This window comes from Ursus maritimus, unplaced genomic scaffold (assembly GCF_017311325.1).
Source record: "Ursus maritimus isolate PB19 unplaced genomic scaffold, ASM1731132v1 scaffold_9, whole genome shotgun sequence".
In the NCBI taxonomy this organism is placed as follows: Eukaryota; Metazoa; Chordata; class Mammalia; order Carnivora; family Ursidae; genus Ursus; species Ursus maritimus.
The window spans coordinates 45,319,998-45,342,243 of record NW_024427107.1 but is presented as its reverse complement, the minus strand read 5'-3'; the positions used below and the strand labels follow the sequence as shown (position 1 = coordinate 45,342,243).

The 22,246-nt window shown below is 46.0% G+C and overlaps 1 protein-coding gene across 1 annotated transcript in view; it reads left to right on the top strand.

Annotated features, from left to right (window-relative positions):
• Window positions 1-22,246, top strand: part of SNX31 (sorting nexin 31) — a 63,103-nt gene that overhangs the window by 17,406 nt on the left and 23,451 nt on the right. Inside the window, exons 5-8 of the mRNA XM_040625536.1 lie at window positions 9,877-9,987; window positions 13,861-13,951; window positions 14,880-14,967; window positions 18,188-18,257. Of these exons, the coding sequence (XP_040481470.1) occupies window positions 9,877-9,987; window positions 13,861-13,951; window positions 14,880-14,967; window positions 18,188-18,257 (360 nt within the window). The remainder of the gene's footprint in view (window positions 1-9,876; window positions 9,988-13,860; window positions 13,952-14,879; window positions 14,968-18,187; window positions 18,258-22,246) is intronic.

Sequence of the window (22,246 nt, the reverse complement as noted above, 5' to 3'; positions counted from 1 at the left end):
CTACAAGAGACTCATTTCGAACCCAAAGATGCATTCAGACTGAGAGTAAGGGGATGGAGTACCATCTTTCACGCAAATGGACCTCAAAAGAAAGCTGGGGTAGCAATTCTCATATCAGATAAATTGGATTTTAAACTACAGACTATAGTTAGAGATGCAGAAGGGCACTATATTATTCTTAAGGGAAGTATTCAACAAGTGGATATGACAATTATAAATATATATGCCCCCAACAGGGGAGCAGCAAGATACACAAGCCAACTCTTAACCAGAATAAAGAGACATATAAATAAAAATACATTAATAGTAGGGGACCTCAACACTCCACTCTCAGAAATAGACAGAACACCCTGGCAAAAACTAAGCAAAGAATCAAAGGCTTTGAATGCCATACTCGACGAGTTGGACCTCATAGATATATATAGAACACTACACCCCAGAACCAAAGAATACTCATTCTATTCTAATGCCCATGGAACATTCTCAAGAATAGACCATGTTCTGGGACACAAAACAGGTCTCAACCGATACCAAAAGATTGAAATTATCCCCTGCATATTCTCAGACCACAACGCTCTGAAATTGGAACTCAACCACAAGGAAAAATTTGGAAGAAACTCAAACACTTGGAGACTAAGAACCATCCTGCTCAGGAATGACTCGATAAACCAGGAAATCAAAAATCAAATTAAACAATTTATGGAGACCAATGAGAATGAAAATACAACAGTCCAAAACCTATGGGATACTGCAAAGGCAGTCCTAAGGGGGAAATACATAGCCATCCAAGCCTCACTCAAAAGAATAGAAAAATCTAAAATGCAGTTTTTATATTCTCACCTCAAGAAGCTGGAACAGCAACAGAGGGACAGGCCTAATCCACGCACGAGGAAGCAGTTGACCAAAATTAGAGCTGAAATCAATCAAGCAGAAACCAGAAGTACAGTAGAGCAGATCAACAGGACTAGAAGCTGGTTCTTTGAGAGAATCAATAAAATTGACAGACCACTGGCAAGACTTATCCAAAAGAAAAGAGAAAGGACCCAGATTATTAAAATTATGAATGAAAAAGGAGAGGTCACGACGAACACCATTGAAATTGGAAGGATTATTAGAAATTTTTATCAACAGCTATATGCCAATAAACTAAGCAATCTGGAAGAGATGGAATCCTTCCTGGAAACCTATAAACTACCAAGATTGAAACCGGAAGAAATTGATTCCTTAAACAGGCCAATTAATTATGAAGAAATTGAGTCAGTGATAAACAACCTTCCAAATAACAAAACTCCAGGCCCGGACGGTTTTCCTGGGGAATTCTACCAAACATTCAAAGAAGAAATAATACCTATTCTCCTAAAGCTATTTCAAAAAATAGAAACAGAAGGAAAGCTACCAAACTCATTCTATGAGGCCAATATTACCTTGATCCCCAAACCAGGCAAAGACCCCCTCAAAAAGGAGAATTACAGACCGATTTCCCTAATGAATATGGACGCCAAAATCCTCAACAAGATACTTGCTAATAGAATCCAACAGTACATTAAAAGGATTATCCATCACGATCAAGTGGGATTCATACCTGGGATGCAAGCGTGGTTCAATATTCGCAAATCAATCAGCGTGATACATCATATCAACAAGAAAAGACTCAGGAACCATATGATCCTCTCAATCGATGCCGAAAAAGCATTTGACAAAATACAGCATCCTTTCCTGATTAAAACCCTTCAGAGTGTAGGAATAGAAGGTACATTTCTCAATCTCATAAAAGCCATCTATGAAAAGCCTACTGCAAATATTATTCTCAATGGGGAAAAGCTGGAAGCCTTTCCCTTAAGATCAGGAACTCGACAAGGATGCCCACTCTCGCCACTATTATTCAACATAGTACTAGAAGTCCTTGCAACAGCAATCAGACGACAAAAAGGGATCAAAGGTATTCAAATTGGCAAAGAAGAAGTCAAAATGTCTCTCTTTGCAGATGACATGATACTCTATATGGAAAACCCAAAAGAAGCCACTCCCAAACTATTAGAAGTTATAGAGCAATTCAGTAACGTGGCGGGATACAAAATCAATGCTCAGAAATCAGTTGCATTTCTATACACGAATAACGAGACCGAAGAAAGAGAAATTAGGGAATCCATCCCATTTACAATAGCACCAAAAACCATACGTTACCTTGGAATTAACTTAACCAGAGACGTAAAGGACCTATATTCTAGAAACTATAAATCACTCTTGAAAGACATTGAGGAAGACATAAAAAGATGGAAAGATATTCCATGCTCATGGATTGGAAGAATTAACATAGTTAAAATGTCCATGCTACCCAGAGCAATCTACACTTTCAATGCTATCCCGATCAAAATACCGAGGACATTTTTCAAAGAACTGGAACAAATAGTCCTTAAATTTGTATGGAAACAGAAAAGGCCCCGAATCTCCAAGGAACTGTTGAAAAGGAAAAACAAAGCTGGGGGCATCACAATGCCGGATTTCGAGCTGTACTACAAAGCTGTGATCACAAAGACAGCATGGTACTGGCACAAAAACAGACACATAGACCAATGGAACAGAATAGAGAGCCCAGAAATGGACCCTCGGCTCTTTGGGCAACTAATATTTGATAAAGCAGGAAAAAACATCCGGTGGGAAAAAGACAGTCTCTTCAATAAATGGTGCTGGGAAAATTGGACAGCTACATGCAAAAGAATGAAACTTGACCACTCTCTCACACCATACACAAAAATAAACTCCAAATGGATGAAAGACCTCGATGTGAGACAGGAATCCATCAAAATTCTAGAGGAGAACATAGGCAGCAACCTCTACGACATCGGCCAAAGCAACCTTTTTCATGACACATCCCCAAAGGCAAGAGAAACAAAAGATAAAATGAATTTATGGGACTTCATCAAGATTAAAAGTTTCTGCACAGCCAAGGAAACAGTCAGAAAAACTAAGAGGCAGCCCACGGAATGGGAGAATATATTTGCAAATGACACACAGATAAAAGACTGGTATCCAAGATCTACAAAGAATTTCTCAAACTCAATACATGAGAAACAAATAAACAAATCAAAAAATGGGCAGGATATGAACAGACACTTTTCCAATGAAGACATACAAATGGCTAACAGACACATGAAAAAATGTTCAAAATCATTAGCCATCAGGGAAATTCAAATCAAAACCACACTGAGATACCACCTTACGCCAGTTAGAATGGCAAAAATAGACAAGGCAAGAAACAACAATTGTTGGAGAGGATGTGGAGAAAGGGGATCCCTCCTACATTGTTGGTGGGAATGCAAGTTGGTACAGCCACTCTGGAAAACAGTGTGGAGGTCCCTTAAAAAGTTAAAAATTGAGCTACCCTATGATCCAGCCATTGCACTACTGGGTGTTTACCCCAAAGATACAGACGTAGTGAAGAGAAGGGCCATATGCACCCCAATGTTCATAGCAGCACTGTCCACAATAGCTAAATCGTGGAAGGAACCGAGATGCCCTTCAACAGATGACTGGATTAAGAAGTTGTGGTCCATATATACAATGGAATATTACTCAGCTATCAGAAAGAACGAATTCTCAACATTTGCTGCAACATGGATGGCACTGGAGGAGATAATGCTAAGTGAAATAAGTCAAGCAGAGAAAGACAATTATCATATGATTTCTCTCATCTATGGAACATAAGAACTAGGAAGATCGGTAGGGGAAGAAAGGGATAAAGAAAGGGGGGGTAATCAGAAGGGGGAATGAAGCATGAGAGACTATGGACTCTGAGAAACAAACTAAGGGCTTCAGAGGGGAGGGGAATGGGGTAATGGGAGAGGCTGGTGATGGGTAGTAAGGAGGGCACGTATTGCATGGTGCACTGGGTGTTATACACAACTAATGAATCATCGAACTTTACATCAGAAACCAGGGATGTAGTGTATGGTGACTAACATAATATAATAAAAAAAAAACATTAAAAAATTTTTTGGCTGCCCTCTTTTCAATTTGTATGGCTTGGGGCAATTTACTTAGCCTCTTTGTATCTCAGTTTCTCCATCTATAAAATAGGGAGAATCGCTCCTGCCTCACAGGGTTGTTTTGAGGATTAAGTAAGCCTTCAGTATCTCTTAAAGCACTTAAATATCACCTGGCAAACTTAACACTTACAAAGTACTTGCTACCATTAACACCAGTCCTTTCTTCTCTTCCCAACCATGCTGAGAGATTGCTTTTGCAAAGATGGTGTGTCTGCACATTTTTTTTGGCCTTCCCTGTCACTAGGTAGTGTCAAATGGGCTTGCAGTTGTACTCCCAGTAGTGCTAGTCCCTGGGGTTTAACTGCTTGAAGAGGGCTTCCGTGTGACTTGAGTTCCCTGGCACTTGGATACCTCTGCTTCTCTCCTCCCTGACCAGGTCGGATTTTCACTGCACTTGGCGGCCCCTCTGAAAACCCTGTAATGATTCAGGCTTGGGACAATTTTCAACTTCTTCAAGGATGATTTTCCTTCCAGTTGTTTTCTGTTTGTCTCCAAAAGGAGGGCAGGATAGAGGTAACTTTGCTTCTAAAGATGTTTATAAAGGAGGTTGATGATTTTGAAAAAGGAGCTTAAATCAGGAAGGTCGTTCTGTGTTCACTGCATCACTGTCCTGCTTTATGCTGCCCTTTATCATTCATACGTTAAACAAATACGTAGTGAATGCCCACCGCGGAGAGCCAACACTGCTCTAGAGGTGGGGGAGACACCAGTAAATAGCACCCAGTGTAGCTCGCGGAGTTTACCGGCTTGACGGGGAGATAGAAAAGTCACTGGGCATGACACTAAATGTAATGAGTACTGTGAGACAGGGCCACACACCGTGATACCAGAGCGCACACCCTGACGCAGGAGCACGCACCGTGACGCAGGAGCACGTGCTGTGAGACGGGACCGCGCGCCGTGATACAGGAGCGCGCACCATCATACAGGAGCGCGCACCATGATGACGGAGCACGCGCCGTGATACAGGAGCTCGCGCCGTGATGCAGGAGCACGCGCCGTGAGATGGGACAGCGCGCTGTGATACAGGCGCACACGCTGTGAGACGGGACTGTGCACCGTGATACAGGAGCGCGCACCGTGATGAAGGAGCACGCACCGTGAGACAGGGCCATGACCCAGAAAAAGATTAGGGCTGTGTCGAGATTTCTGTCCTCTCAGCCCTGGTGCAGCATGTGTGGACCCTGCCACACCAGTGGCTTTGTCCCCACTTAACCCAATGTGAAGTACCAATATCATTCTCTACGTGTGACCCGTGAGAAAAGGACCAGGACACACTGCCATAGGGTGAGTGTGTGTCCGGGGAACCTTCCACACAAAGTGACAGCTAAGCTGGTATTGGAAGATTTCTAGGGTGGGCAGGGAGATCAGATTATCCTCCAGCTTTTTCTTCCCGTTAGGGACAAAGCAACAAACCACGTAGTATCTGGCGTTCTGGAAGCCTCAGGACTGATATTAGTAAAAGGGAAGCAGTAGCCACTTAACATTGGGGGTGAGTCTACTCCAACTTCCAGGAGACCCTTCCCCGACCCCCTTGCAGGGCCAGAGCCATTTACTGGTGGTAAATAGATGCAGTAAATGCAGAAGAGCGTTGGCCCACCGAGCTTGCCGCCAGATTGCTAGTGCAGGGCACACAGGAGCTGGAAGAACTGGAATGGGCAGTGGTGATACGTGGATTTGCCAGACTGTGAAAGGAGCCCGAGGAACAGGGATTCGGCATTTTGCCCAGCTCAATATTCTACAGACCTGCATATTTTCACCGCTACTGATAAGTGCTTGGCCTGCATTTGCCAAGTGATTATTGCCATGTAATCACATGCTCCCAGGCCTGGCTCTCCGGGCTCAGCAGTGCAAGAGCATCTTTTCTCTGGGCAAGGACACGGGACACTAGAAACTTGAATGCATGCAAGCTTCCTGGCGCCCTCCTGAGGAAAGCCTTCATCAAGGATCATCATATGCAAGTTGCAAAAACAAGAGGGGTTTCCCTCTACAGAGTGATTTAATCTGGACAAGGCCTGCTGCTTTATGTGCGCTCTCTCCTTTATCCCCCACAACTTGTTGAAGGAGGTGCCACTAGGATCTCTTTTTCAGGGGAAGTAACTTGTCCAAGGGCATACATCTCATACGTGAAAGAGCTGGGATCTGAACTCAAGGAGCCTGGATCCAGAGCCCCTGCTCCATCGATGTTATGAAGTATTTCTAGAGTGGTGGTAGCCCACCCAGCCCTGCCCCTAACCACGTCCCTCTTATTTTGTGTGTCTAGACTCCCTTCACTTACTCCATTCTATGTTTTTGCCCTGTGATCTCCTTGGAGATAGAAGGATTTTCGAAAAGGCAAAATCAAAGTCTTCAAAGACTTTTTTAATGTTCTGGATTCTTAAACTGTAGTGTTCTGTGGCCTTGTGTGAACAATATGTTTGAGAAAAAGAAGACCGAGAAGGTATTTGGAGCAGCGCTTGTGCGCCTGGGAAGTTAAGGGCAACCTACTGACCCGGGAAGTTTAGCTCACTCTGGCTTTCCTTGGGGGATCTGAGAAGTGACTATTTCCTTATTTCCTCTTAAGAATGTTTAGCACATGCCTGTGTGATGAAGCCTCCCTAAAAATCCCTGAACTGTGGGGTGCAGAGAGCTTGAGTTGGTGAACAAGCGGAGATGCTGGCAGGCTGGTGTGCCCAGAGAGGTATGGAAGCTCTTTGCCCCTTTCCACACGCCTTTCCCTAATGCGTCTTTTCCATTTGGCTGTTTCTGGGTTGTGTCCTTCGTAATAAGTGGGTAATGATAGGTAAAAAGAGCTTTCCTGAGTTCTGTGAGCCATTCTAGAAAATTACCGATCTTGAGGAGGGTGTCGTGGGAACCCCTGATTTCTAGCTGGTTGGTCAGAAGTATGGGAGGCCTGGACTTGTGACTGGCATCTGAAATTGGGGAGGGGCTGTCTTGTGGGACTGAGCTCTTAACCTGTGGGGTCTGTGCTAACCAGATGGATAGTGTCAGAAGTGGTGTGAGTAGAGAAAAACCATCTTTTTCCTTATAGCGTCCTGTGAGCAATGTTAAGGCCGGTGCTGGTGGTATAGCCGTGAGCATAGCTGCCTTCCATGAGCAAGGGGAGGACATTTTTAGGTTTGCATTTTAAAAATATTTCTTTGGCTGCTATGTGGAGAGTGCTTTGTAGTGGGGTAAGAATGGGGGCACCTGGGTGGCTCAGGTGGTTAAGCGTCCGCCTTTGGTTCGTGTTGTGATCCCAGGGTCCTGGGATTGAGCCCCGTGTTGGGCTCCCTGATCAGTGGGGAGTCTGCTTCTCCCTTTCCCTCTGCCCCCTACCCCCTGCTCATGTGCTCTCTCTCTCTCTCACAAATAAATTTGAAAAAAAACAAAACAATGGAAGCCAGGAGGCCATGGCAGGAGTCTAGGGAGAGATGTCGGTTGGGTCAAAGGCGCTGGTGGTGGAGATGAAAAGTGGATGGATTCAAGAGATACCAGTGTAAGATGTAAAATATGCACAACTCAGAACTTGATTGGATATGAATGTTAAAAATATCTTCCTGAATCTTTCCTTGGATCCTTTATTTCTTATCCGTTGGCGCTCATTCTAATCAAAGGGACATAACTTCCTCCTCTTTCCTTCCGCTAGCAATAACAAAACAGTAATACAGCCACTAGTTGGGTGTTTGTAGTGAGTGCCGTTCCAAGTTGCACATGTTGCTTCCTTGAATCTTGACCACAGACCTATGAGGTGGACACTATTAGCATCCTTATTTTAGAGCTGAAGGAATGAGGAACACAGGGGGCAAGTAACCTTTCCGGGTTTGTACAAGGTCCTGTGTGGTGAGTGTGGGAGCTGGGTTTGGAGCCCGTTTCCTCACATGGTCCAGCCCAGTCCCTCGGTACCTCCAAGGGGGTTGCTGCAGCTAACCTCTGAGTGTCCCCCACCCCCGCTCTCTCTTCCCGCCCATTTTCACCACACTACCAGACAGATTTTTCCATAACTCTGTTTCCATCCTTCCGCTTCCTTTTGCCTTCTAAATAAAATCCTCAAGTATCTGCTTTCAGGGCCTTCTATAATCTGACCCGCTCTATCAATCCAATCTGCTTTCTCGCTTTTGCAGAAGAATTTAATAAAGGTATGCATTTATATCATTTTAGCTGTTCATGTAGTTTAGCTATCTTACCAGTCTGCAACTTAGTTTGAGTTGGGAGTTGCACTGAGGTAATATAAATTAACGCTAGGCTTTCCTTCAGAATCTTACCACAAAGCAATGGCATTCTTTTCATTCATTTTGAGTGTTTTTCCCCTGAGGTAAGAGATCTCTGTGATTATAGGCCCCGAAACTTGAAGAACCAACATCTAGGCAAAGAGGTACCTAGAAAGGGGTTATGCAACAATTATTTGGGGGGAACCCCTAGAAACTTAGTAATTGTAAGTACATGGGGGGGGAGGGCATAGTTAAAATTTAAAGTCAAAGCTTGCCTTTTGATAATAAAATTAGGAAAAATAAGCCTGTCATTAATGTGATTGGCCTTTTGAGAAGGTACCTGGGTAATGCAATCGAGTTGTTGGACTCCCCCAGTTGCCTACAAAACCTGATCTGTTGTATCTGTGAATGTGGTGGGGGTGAGGAAAGGGGAGGTGTTGCCTGTTGAGGGGAAAGGTTCCCAGTTGGTCAGCTCACCTGAGCCCAACTCTGTGATCTCCAAACAATCTTAGGGTTGGTCATTTGGTTCTTCTCTTCCCCAGCCTGATACCAGGAAGTCCTCCAAGGGGGTTGCTGCAGCTAACCTCTGAGTGTCCAAACAATGGTAACCTGGGCTGGGTGCACATTGTCTAGGCACCCCTGTATTACTAATATTCTAGCTTATACAGTAGGCTTAGAACACAGACAGTGATTTGAGTGACTCTTTTCTCAGTTCTCCCCAGGATGATACATAATCACTGCCATTCTAAATGCCTAGGACAGAAGTGAACTCATTGCATACAGGGGATGCGTTGGTGCATTAGGGTTGAATCTTGTTGTAGAACCTGGGATCAGAAAGGCCGTGCCCTGAATCCACGTCCCAGAGAAGAGGCAGCCCTGTGGACTGACAGCATCCCACTTGGGAGGTTCTAAAAACAGCCTTCCCCCAGACGCAGCTGCCCTTTGAGGCTCAGTTGGGCGGCCACTGGCCATGCCTCCCCCTGAGATCCCTCTCTCTGTGGTAACTGAGCACAAATTTCAGCTTCACCCTTTCCCAAACTCTGAAGACACTCCTTCCCAGTGTCTCTAGCCTGTCCTTGACATTTTAGAGCATTCCATCCAAGAACTTTACAGGCCCCCAGGTTTGCAGTCATATCCCCTTGCAGAATGCATAAGTGCAAAGATGCAGGACTGAGCTGGGGGTGCTGTCCATCAGCTGGACACTTACTCACCAGGTAGTGACATGCTTTCTCATTCAGGCCTCATGGTTTGTACACTTCAGATTTTGCTATAGCAGAATCATAAATTATTGCAGATTATGGACTTTCAGGGAGGCCTGGAAATATTCAAAATGAGAATTAAAATCTGAGATGCCCCAGGGTCACATGGATAGCTCCCCCCCCCCTAAAATGGATGCCTTATTGTTTATTTGGAAATTATTCAAGCTGCATGTCATTGCTTTGTCTTGGCCTCTCTACATGCTTCCTCACCCCACCCTGCCCCTCAAGACACCATCCCCAAAATCTCTGCAGTCAGCTCTGGGTGTTTCTGGACACATATGCCCTGAGGGTCCGGGTGGAGGAAGTTACTGACTGTTCCTGCTCCGTGTGCCCCAGTGAAGAGCACTGTGGGGGCTCACTGGACTTTTCTTTTGCTTGCAGGACACATTTAGCATCACTACCAAGACAGCCTCTCTGGATGTATTTCTGCCAGATGGAAGGAATATTCCAGTTGAAATTCTAACATCAGATACTGCTGAAAGAGTCCTAGAGGTAAACTTTTTCTAAACTCCAGAACCAAACTTAGGAATCGTTCTGTTTGAAGGCAGGAAATAGGATAAGGTTACCTTCCAGAAACTTCCTGCCTATCATTTTACTCTGGATGACATATCTGTTGAGATGGTGGGATTTTCTGGGAGATGGACCAAGGAATCTGAGCTACAGCCAATCCTCCAGAGTATCTTTGGTTTTACTCTCCTTGTGGACATCAACTTCCCAGACATCTTTTAGGCCCTTCCTAAGGCTGCTGTCAGTCACCTGGGACTCAGCCAAGGATGTGCCCTGGAAATATGCCAAGTGCTTTATTATGGGATGCCTCATAGTTGGGAGCAGGAAATGGAGTGGAATCCAGATGAGTCTGAAACAGGCTGTACCCAGGTAGGCTGGTGACAGGTTTTGTCAGAGAGTGACAGAGGAATTCTCAAAGGCTGAGTGTTGTCCCTCCTCCCCCACAGGGAAAACCCCTGAAGCCAATACAGCAGCAGGTCTAACTCTGGATCCAGAGGGCCAGACCTGCATTCTAACTGGTTCTGTGAAGAGTCTGAGGAAAAGACCCAGAGACTATCCTCCCTGTCTTTGGATGGCGGCCGTTACTGACTCTGTCCCCAGGGCCTTTCCTCCCTCCCCTGGACATCAAGGGGACACTGGCTTCTCACACCCACACACTGTTCTCAGGTCCTTTTCCTTTGGAGGGTTTTATTTCTAACTCTCCAGAGAAGTATGTGAGGGAAAATAAAAAGTTATAAACAGGTGAAGGTCAGGAAGTTTCTAGGGCCTTCCCAAGGACAGAACATTCTTGTGCTGGGGACATGGTACCTGGTAACTTCTGGGCAAGAAACAAGCCCTCCCTGTTGGGTTCCCAGCCCTCGAGCCCACCTTTACCTGAGACTGTGGTGTGTGTGGATGGCCTCTCCCAACATCATGGCTCCTCTTTCTAGCCTGGAGATTCAAGCTGGCCCATGCCCTCCCAGCCTCCAAAGAGCAGTTTTGTCCCCAGACAAGGAAATGTCCCTTTTCTAGGGTCTTGGCTCTGCCTAAGAGTGACCGTTTTGGACCTTCCTTCCTATGAAAGTCACTGCACACAAACTTGTCTTGGCTCCTGTAGCTGTCCTGGTTGAATGGACCAGCAGTCCCCTCATCGCCGAGGCCATGAGGAGTTACCTTATGGTCCCCCTCCTTCACCACCTCCGACCCCCCGAATCCTACTGACCTTGTGTCCCAAGTGTCTCTCCTAATAATTCCTGTCTCCCATTTCCTCCTCTCCATCCTCACACCCTTAGTTTAAGCCCTCATTTCTCGGCTAGATTTCTATAGCAGCCCCCAAAACTAGTCCCTACTTCCAGTCTTGCCAATCTTCTATCCTGACCTCCAGAATGACCTTTCTAAAAAGCATCAAAGGCCCTTGACACTTAATGCCTGAGGGGATCTATACAAAAAACTAAAAAAAGCTCTCAAATACAAAAACACTGTTCCCCTAAATTGCCGTCCCGGGACCTACACAGTGGGAGAATGACACATCAGTGAAGGAGGAGGACGGTACAGAAGGGCAGAGGCCACAAAAACAGACACCTCCAGGGCCAGGCTCGCAGCCCAGGGATGCAGATGAGGGATGTGAGATAATTTGGGAATGGTGGGGCTTATGGAGAACTGGAGAGTCCCTGCCCTGCCTGACAGCATCATTATTGACATATTTTTCACATGCTGGGCTCACGGGCCTGTTTAGACATATCTGCAGCTGAAGTTGGCTGCCGGTGGGGGTTTCGGGTCTCCTCTCTGCTGGGTTTAGAGCCAGAGCTGGATTCAAATGACAGCACTGCCATGTCATAGCTGTGTGAGTTTGGGTAAGTTGCTTAGCCTTTCAAGACAGTGTCTAAGTAATTATAGAAATAGCTCATGTTCCATCAACAGTGGTGGTTATGGTTATTTCTCATTGTCGGTATTATTATTGATGTCAGAGGGAGTGTTGAGTCAGTACTGAGTAGGGTAGTAAGTCTAGGGTCCCGCAATACCATCTATTTTGCACAGTTCCCCTTGTAACTAACAGCATAAGTTTAACGAGGTGCATTTGTGATCTCAGAAAAATATGCTTTCCCTCTTCTAATCACACTGACTTGTGAGAAATTCAGACCCCTGACACTGACATCATTACCATCAGGTAAGTTTACCTAGAGGTTTTGCCCTCGAAGTGGTGGAGTTTCTATAAAAAGTAAAGTGAGCAGTTGGTCAGGCAGACAGGTGAATTCTCTTCCAGGGGCTGGGAACTTTTCCAGCTTGCATAAAAATGTAATTTAAATTTTGTAATTGAAAATCATTGTTTATATCTCCTCAAGCACACTCGCCCCCACTGTCCATCTCACCACCATCCTGCTGGGCTCCTTAAAGAACCAACAACAAGCTAAAATCTCATTTTGGTTTTTAATGCATTTGCGCTAACGTGGTTTTATTGGTGGTGGTTGTGTTTTGGGTTTTATTGGTGGTGGGTGTGTTTTTAAATATCCTTAACATTTTCAAAAAAGAAAATATTATTGTGTCTCTTTTTGTCAATGCTTACTCCTCCTGAAAGAAGGTGTGTGTGTTTATGTCTTTATAAATTATAAAAGCCTTCTCCATTCTTCCCGCCTCCCCACTCCTTTATCTGCCTTGGCATGTGAGCTTGCTGTTTTCACTGAACAAGTCGGAGAAGAGAGAAATCTAATCTGAATGGACATGGATCACACTCTAGGAAAAGATGTCTTTGCAATCTGTTACGTCCCAGCACACAGGAGCACTGGGTTTTGGTTTGGGGTTTTTGCCCGATGGGTGAGGTAGAAAGAAGGCAAATGGGGATAAGCCTTGAGTGAACTTGTAAAAAGTTCCCAAGCTCTTCTTTATTTTCAAAGCTATGCCGAGAACACCCACTCCTATCATGCACCTAATAAGACTGTCTCATGAGGTAATTTACAGATCTCTGACAAGAAAAGTACCCCTTTGAGCCTCGTGTCTGTACAACTGCCACCTTGGGAGCTTGGAGCCATGGTTAAAACATCGGCTCACACACACAGCAGTAAAGGCGAATCCTCGAGTGTCACAGAGGTGATCTAGTGAATTCAGTGCAAGCAAAGAATCACTCTGGAGCCCAGTCTGCAGGAGGAAGGGGGTGGGTGGATGAAGAAGGGGAGAATCTGTGGTAACATGGGCATTCCCGCTGAGGGAAGGGGAGTTGAGGTAAGACATGATGAGGTTCCAGCCTCATGACCCCCTGGCAAAAATGAAACCATTAGTGTTGAAATGAAAGCCGTTTGACAGAAGGGCCAGGGAGGAACATGAAATGAGAGCAGCGTGTGCCTGAGATCTGAGGTTTCACTGAGCAAACGCCATATAAAGTAGACTTGACCGTCACAGGAGACGTCAGACGGAAGCAGGCCCAGGGGGTCAAAGACGGCCAGTAGCCCGTACACTTTCATATGCCAGCCAAGTGGCGGGGCAAGTCCCTTCTCCCAGCGTCGGATAAGCCAGCCCATAGGAAGGGAAACTGGTGTGGGCGCCCCGTGGCAGATACCACAGAAGGACCGACGGGCATGGAGAATGACTGCTGCCCCCCAGTGGACGGTCAAGACCAAATTCTCTGGGAGGCTCCTCTGTGTCCGACATGGGACAGCCTGCCAGTTCATGTCCAGTGTGTTGGAGCTGATTCTTTTTTTTTCACTCTAATTTTTAAAAATTTCTTAATTTTCTAAAATCAGTATTATCATTTTTAGATTCAGAAAAGATTCCTTTTAACGTCTGCAGCCCATTAAAGCCCCCTTGTTAGCGACGTTTACAGGCAATTTCAAATTCTGCGCATCACCGTAAGCGGACACTCCTAACTTTTCTTGTCTTCGGTTAAAGGTGGTGTCGCACAGAATTGGACTGTGTCAGGAGCTCCTGGGCTACTTTGGCCTGTTTCTCATTCGGTTTTGCGAAGAGGGCAAACTCTCTGGTAAGGAGAGAAGGAACGCAGGGCAGCCAGGAGGCGGGGAGGGCCGGTGTGGGCGGGTGCTGAGGCCACAGGACGCAGGGGATACCCCTGAGTGGGGGTGGTGTGTGGGCCCTACCTCTGCTCTCAGCCCCTGGGTCAAAAGTGGGGGGATGGGAAGTTGTGTCTGTGTTCAGGGTGAGGTGAGCGACTCCAGAGAGGTAGTACGGACAGTAGCAAGACATCAGGTCCTTCCAGCAACTGCAGTTCGTCCTGTGCCCTCCCCGGCCCCAGGCCTAATGTCCGTCTCACCTTGACCCTTGACCCTGACCACCAGCCATTCCCCAGCCCCCTCAAAATTGGAGTGCTAGACTCCAGGTGTCAGGACATCCCATCACACCATCACTTCTTCTTGTTAAGGAATGTTTGCTACAAAATGTGCTATAAAAAAGTTCTGATTCTGAAACCACATGTAATGAGTTAGCGAAAGATGACGGTATGATTCACATCACTTTTGCATTTCTCTACAGTGTATGTCTAAGATATGACAGGTTATTTACTTGTGAAATGGTATCGATTATCTGAAGGCAGTTTACATATATTCTCAAGAAGCTGCAGAGAGGTGGTGTTGAGCGGGAAGTTGAAGGGTTTGTGTGGCGGCTTGGCCGCTGAGCTCCGCAGCACGCTGGCCAAGGCACTAGGCCTCTCTGGACCTCAGGTTCTTCTTCAGCATCACAGACTAAAACACCCCCACTGAAGCTGTTGATATTTGATGAGGATCGAATGCTACTTATCTTTGAAGGGATTTCAGGTCAGGGAAAATTGTGTACAAATATTGTTGTTGTGATTTTATTCTTTCTAACGGTAATGCTTTATTTTCTCATTTCAGAGCCTCGGTATGTAAACTCTATGTGCTGTTTCAACCAGTAAGACTCTCTTTCCCTTTCTCTAGTCATGAAAAAACTGGTGGACTTTGAGCTCCCTTATGTGAGTCTTCGAAGCGCGGATGTGGAAAACTGCAAGGTTGGACTCAGGAAGTGGTAAGCAGTTATGGTGACGGTAGGTATTTGCGGCTGTTGTAGATTCCTGGTGAGAACTTGTTGGTCTCACCCTGTCAGCTCACCACCTAAGCTAGAGAGGGACGAGGAACTTGGGGACAGTTGAGAGGAGAGCAATAGAGTAGAGAGAGTGGAGGATGAGCCAGAACATTTGTCCTGAACAATAGGATGTCGAGGATGGCTTTCACTTGTCTCCAGAAAGTACTTGAGGGTTGCTGTCATGAAGACGGTGGCCATGAAGACAAGGCTTGAAAAGCAAGCGCTGTTGGGGTGGGGATCGAAGCAGGAATGCTGAGGAACCGCAGGTGGTGGGCTTGCTTCGGAATGGATTATCAGCTGTATTGATTGAAGGGATTTGTTGACGATTACAAGCAGGTGCGATTCATCTGTTGAACGGTGGAATTCCCTAAAGGCAAAGAGCGGACTCAGCCAACTTGCAGGGAATTTGAACTCTTAAGTATTCAGCTTACATTCCTAAAGGATTCCAACAATAAATTCATATAAACCAGGGCCAGCCATACTCCTAGACTGATTGAACACCTTGCAGAGAATACTACCCTTTCCCCCAGAAACAAGAAGCCCTATGGAGAGGGAACAAACAGAAAATAACAAGAAGCACCCTGGGGTGCCTGGGTGCCTGAGGAGGTTGCGCGTCTGACTCCTGAATTCCGCCCAGGTCATGGATCTCAGGGTGGGGAAATAGAGCCCCACCTCAGGCTCCACGCTCAGTGGGGAGACTGCTTGAGATTCTTTCCCTCTGCCCCTCCCCCGTTCTCTCTCTCCCTCTCTCTCTCTCTCAAATAAATAAATCTAAAAAAAAAAATATAGGAAGCACCCCACATATATCCTATAATCTGTAGTTTGCAGTGTTTATCACCATGGCTGTATTGGATTGCTTCTTTGGTTCACTGTCTCCCAGCCCAGCTATTCTGTAATCTGAGCTCCGAAGTTTTAAGAAAGGCATTTTGTAATCTAGGAATAGTAGCTATCTTGACCTTGTGATGCCTTGCTTGAGCTCCAGTCTGTGGTTTCGAATTTTGGAAGGATATTCTGGGCAAGGCTAAAAGTTCGTATACTGCTATTCAAAGTATTCTGAGAAACTGTCAAAATCTGTGGCGTGGAACCGTGAGAAGGGAAGAAGGAGAAACCTTAGCAGTTCCATCTAAGTGTTTCTGGAAGCTGCTTAGGATAACAAGTGGCTGAGCATGATTGTTCCTGGGATCAGAGTATGTGAATCTAAATCCCAGCCCTCTCAGGATTTAGCTGAATAAACTTAGCCAAGTTACTCAAACTCACTCAGCCTCAGTTTCTTTATCTGTAAAATAGGAATAAGAGTCTACGTCATACAATTAGTATGAGAGTTAAATAAAATAATTCCACATGCTCAGTAAATTTTGGTCTTGTTTGTTACTGTTATATTGAGGATAATATGATAATAGTAACAACAGTAACAACAGAAATCCCTGGGGCTTAGACTGCTTTGCTCATGGGCTTTCCAGAGATCTTGACATCAAAGAAGACATGAGGATTCTGTCCCTCACCTTGAAGCTTTAGTTGGATCGGGCTTTGCCTCTGTCTTCATTAGATAGGTATATTCTAGATCATCAGCGCGAGAGAAAATGTCATTCACATGCCAGCATCTCGGATCCAGGCACATTGCCTTTGTTTATGGGAACTGGGAAGAAACGAGGTCCCACTCCAGTTGTTAGAGCTGAGGGTCAAGTCACCTGCGGGGGAGAGCCTGGAGTGGGATCCTGAAGGTGACTTCTCCTCTTTCTAGGAAAAGACCGAGTGGGAGCAGGGAGGCTAGCTTGGCTGCCATGAGCCGTGGGGTTCCCAGCAGGTGAAGCATCACAATGAAGCCTAGCCAGCATTTGGGGGATTTTTCTCCATCTGGAACTCTCTGATGCATCTCTCCAATTATGATATGGTTCCTTCCAGACTGGAGGGAGCCTGCCCTCGCCTCTCAGAGCCCCAGTGTGGGATGAGTCTGGGGCCTCTCTAGCTCTGACACAACAGTTGCTATTCTCTGCCGCGGAGAATAGGGTGCATCCACTGCATGGAAATTAGCTAAATAGAACATAACAGAGTGCTTCCTTTGCTTCTCCCCAAGGAGGAAGGTGATCTTCAAGTTACGTTTTCATCCTTTCCTAGTCCATGCCAATCCCATTGGTCTATTAACCATTCAGTTCTAAGTGCAGTGATTCTGCTTAAGTCTGCTTTCAGATTGGTTTAGACCAGCTGCAGTGGGGACCCTTTCCTGACCGTTTCTATCCATTCTTAATCCGCTCCTGTGCTTAAACCGGGACTATGGTTTCAGTTTATCCTAGTGATTCTGGATCCGTTAGACAGACATGGAGCCCTGCTGTTTGCAAGTCACTTTGCGAAGGTCCACAGGGGCAACTCCAAATAGGACGCAGCCTCTGCATACCTGGTGTCAAGATCAACTTACGAGAGCAGTGGTCAGACTGAATTCACGGTGCTAAGGAAGCACAGAGGATGGAGTGGAAGCCTTGGGGAGTGGGGACTAGAGGATGTCAGGAGAGGCAGATGAGTCAGGGATGGAGGCTGGGGGAGGGCAGTGGTCTTCCAAGCAGAGGAGAGGAGAGAAAACATGGTTGGAATGTAGAGTGTGGGGGAGGGAGATGGGTCATAGATGGAGCTGGAAAAGAAAGGTACGTGTCCCATGACAGGCACCGTGGAAGGGAGTAGGATGAGTGATCTAACTCCTGGGACTGTGAGAGCCCAAGGGTTACTCAGGAAAGAGCACTCAGGCTAGAATGCAGAGCCTGAGACAGAGGGGGCAGGGCTGAGGCAGCGGGCCTGACAAAGGGAGCAGCTCGGGCAACAGATGTGGGTATGGGGCTGATGAAGACATCAGGTACTGTGGGGTGGGGAGAGGGCGTGCACACTTGAGGACTGACGGTGCGGCTGAGTGTGAACGGGGCTGTGGACCATTTTCCATCAGCTTTATTGTTTGGCATCTTTACTCTCAGGGTCCACCAGGCAAGAGCTTACAGTGTAAAGAAAGTAGGAGACAGAGAGATGGACGGACAAACCGAAAGCTAGGCGAGGAGAGGGGTGTTAGAAAGGGGGGGCTCAGTTTAAAGTGTAGGGGACCACCACTTCAGAGAGCACCTGCTCCCAGGTGTGCCCACTAGCCATGTCGTATGAATGAACTTAATGCTCCTAAATCACACAGGTACCTGGACCCATCCCTGGACTCCGTGCTGATGGACTGCCCAGCAGCGATAGATCTGATCTATATGCAGGTGAGGGTGACCGAGGACTCTCAAAACACCAGATGTTCTTGACCATTTGGGATTGAAACCATTAGAAAAAATTTGTAATAGTTAAGAATTCTACCTCGACAGCTGGAAGAAGCAAATGCACAGAGACCGAAAGTACAATAGAAGTTATTAAGGGGTAGGGGGCAGGAAGTTATTGTTTCACGGGTACAGAAATTTTGCTAGGAATGCTAAAGTACGTATAAGAGAATGTTGAGAGTTGTACGACATTATGAATGTTTTTAGTGCCACTGAATTGTACACTTAAAAATGGTTAAGAAGTGGGGCGCCTGGGTGGCTCAGTCAGTTAAGCATTTGCCTTTGGCTCAGAACATGATCCCAGGGTCCTGGGATGGAGTCCCGAGTTGGGCTCCCTGCTCAGCGGGGAGCTTGCTTCTCCCTCTGCCCTTCCCCCTGCTCATGCACACATGCTCTTTCTCTAAAATAAACAAACCTTTTAAAAATGGTTAAAATGATAAATGTTATATGCACTTTACCACAGTAAAAAAAAAAATTTAAAAAGAAGCAGAATTTAGAAGGAAAAAAGTTCTACCTCCATTTTAACAATCTCTCTGAGTTTTCCAGCTGACACTCCATCATCTGGGCCAATTTACGTGAGCCTAGAAATGATGTCCCTGATAATCTAAAGCTACATGTGGTCCCCAAATCTCATTTTAGCATAATCTCCTTTTCCCTGAGCCGACAAGCAGCATCCCTGGCTGCAGGGCCCGCTTCATGAGTGTGTAGTCTGTGAAGCAGCCCTGGACCCCGTGCTCAGAAGGGCCCCACACTTGTGTCAGATTCTGCTGTCTCCATCTTGAAATCCTTAATTTTGCAACAACAAACCCCACATTTTCATTCTGCATTAGGCCCTGCAAATTATGTTGTTGGTGCTCCCCTATGCCCTAAGCCCCAGAAAGCACATTTAGCGTTTGGCCTCCTTTCCTTTCCCAGACTCGGTGGTGAAGGCGCTGCTAAGCAGTGGGACGGTCAGCAGACGGTGCCTCTATGATACCTCTCCAGTTACCCCCTCACCCCCACTCTGTTCTCCTGCCTCACCAGCCCCCTGTCACTACGTACACGATGTTTCTCCATGGAATGGGAGTTATCATTACACAGAAAGGCAAAGACAGGGTACCTGATGGCTCAGTCAGTTAAGCATCCAACTTAGTCTCAGCTCAGGTCATGATCTCAGGGTCGTGAGACTGACCCCACATCAGTCTCCACACTCAATAGGGAGTCTGCTGGAGGTTCTGTCTCTCTGCCCTCCCCCCTGCTCACGCTCATTCTAAATAAATAAATAAATAAATAATAAATAATTAAATAAATAAAATCTTTTTAAAAAAGGCAAAGACGGAGTGGCAGATTTCCCTTTTATATTCATAAAGCAAAGGCTCATCTTTGAAGAAATGACCACACTTCCATATTATCTTGTAAAGCAACCACCAGGTGCTTTATGTGCCCAGAGAGGGGAAACTGCTCTGTGTTTTATTAAGCTGCATGCGAAAGGACTGCCTAGCACAGGCCAAGCAGGGCAGCCAAAGGCAGGAGAAATCACCAAATGCCTCAGAAGAACTAAAAGTAATTACTAGCTGGGGAAGGTGGGCATGATGGGTTCATGCACCCTGCACCACTGTCACAGGACACGTCACTATTTAACCATCAGTGTTTTTACTTAGTGTCTCACAAAATCATGGTACCAGAATCCACTGTACCTTCAGTTTCACAAAGTAGAGGATCACTGACATCTATAGTTCTCCCACTAGACCACCAGCCCCATGCAGGAACCTTGGCTTTTCCAGTGCTGGTTGGAGCACCTTGGGGTAGGACTGAGCAGAGACATGGAGCCCAGCGGCCAGAGTGTCAATAAGGGGTCACAGCCCTAATGCCCATTCCTTCTTATGTGACTTTTTTTTTTTTTAAGATTTTATTTATTTATTTGGGGGAGAGAGAGACAGAGCGACAGAGATAGCGAGCTGGGAGGAGAGGAAGAAGCCGGCTCTCCGCTGAGCTTACAGCCCACGTGGGGCTCGATCCCAGGACCCTGAGATCACGACCTGAGCCAAAACCAAGAGTCAGACGCTTAACTGACTAAGGCACCCAGATGCCTCTCTTATGTAACTTTTTAAGAGACCAATGCAGTCTAATAAATCATCTTCACAAAGCTCTTCTAAATTCTAAGGAGGCAAATCAAAATATCACTTATTAAATGTTTAATGTTCTCTACTGTAGTTTAGTGGTTAGAATATAGTTTTGAGTTCATTTCTTATCATACTTTGATCCATGTAATTAAACCCACGTTGCGTGAGTTGGAACATAACTTACATTTTAAATGTTTACCGAGGCTCCTTGCTGTTGTATCCTTGCTTTTATAGCACGTTATTAGTTGTGTCTGGTCTATTTGATACCATGGCCTTGGTGGGGAATGCATCACCTAATTCTACTATTGTTCTGGTGGGAAACAGTCTTTCTGGCCTGGTTTCCAGGAGACGTGAGAAGTAGGAGCTGCCAGCGTCATCATAGGAATTTTATCTGTCTTCATCAAGGTGTTGTAAACCGGAGAGAAATGGGCTGTATTTCCTCTGCTTATAGGTGGGGGAAAATGGCTTCATGGAAAGCACACTGAATTCAGTTTCCAAGATGCGTACTGTCCCTTGCTGTGCCGCGGGCTGTCTCTCCGTGTGATCTCGGCCTGCCACTTCATCCTTCTGAACCTGGAACTACAACGTCCCCCTGTTAGTGATGACATTGAACGAACAGTTTCTAAGTTCTCTCTCAGCTTGAATAGACTGATGTTCAAACTGTAGCTCTTTGCCTGGCAAAGTCTTCAAAAGATTGCAGCTGATGTTATAATTATCTGTGCTGTCATCATCATCATTCTCATTGGTTGCTGAATCCACACAGAGGTACCAAGAAGTCCGCCCCAGGGAGTCGCGACCACCATTGTGGCCTCTTTTGGGGAACTCTTCTCAGCTCCCCTTGAAAGAAAATGCCCCCCTCCCTCTCTGCTTCTGTGGTATTTTGTTTATACCCTCCGTTATGGTGCTCCTCACCCAGCCTTGTAAATACTGCTCACATACCTCTCCGTCTAACTGGACTCTGAATGGCCCAGGGCAGAGACTGTCCTGGGAGCTTAGGATGTGTGAATGTGTGAGAAGCAATCATCCTTTTAAAAAATTAATGCAGAAAATTCTTATGAGTTCTTCGATAAATAACAGTGCCATCATAATGAACTATTAAGGACACCTCTTTTATTTTTCTAAAGCAGCTGTGCCCCATGACCTCCTAGAAGACAAGTGGACTCCCACATGTTCCCTTTTTCTTTTTTAAAATTCGAGTAACATTGACAAAATGAAAGATCGTATATAAAACTATAAATTTCTGGGTTTTCTCAAAAATATTGAGGCTTGGTCAGTTCTGGGACTGCATTTCAGCACCGCTGGCCAATATGGTTAACTCTGTGCAAATTAGAACAAGGGGTCCTTTCCTCCAGGCAGGCCTAACCCCGTGTCAGGCCCTAGGCTCGGGGAAGGGAGCATGGGTTGACTGTTAGCTTCCCTGGAGCTCCATGGCCCGGTGCCCTTTGTGCAGAGCCTGGCCTACCCGCACAGCCCTGGCCTTGCTCTGCCATGGCTCCACCAGCTGGAGCTGTTGGCCGATGCCCTCCTCTCCATTTCTCACTGCTGTACCCTCTGTGGGGGATACGGGACATGTGTGATTGAAGCGCATGAAACCCATGGCTTAGGTGGTTTCACTCGATTTTAAAAATTAGTTTCTACATACGTTTCTACATAGTTTCCACATAAGTGTCCAGCGGCCAGTCTTTGGGGAGCCAGAGAACAGAGCAGAGACATGTGTCTAAATTCGACTGTCTCATTGTTAGAGTGAGGTCCTGTGTGTCATGTATTTGATGACTCCTGAGCCCATAATCAGGGTCAGATCTTTTCAAAGGTAGTGAAACAAAAGCAGTCCAT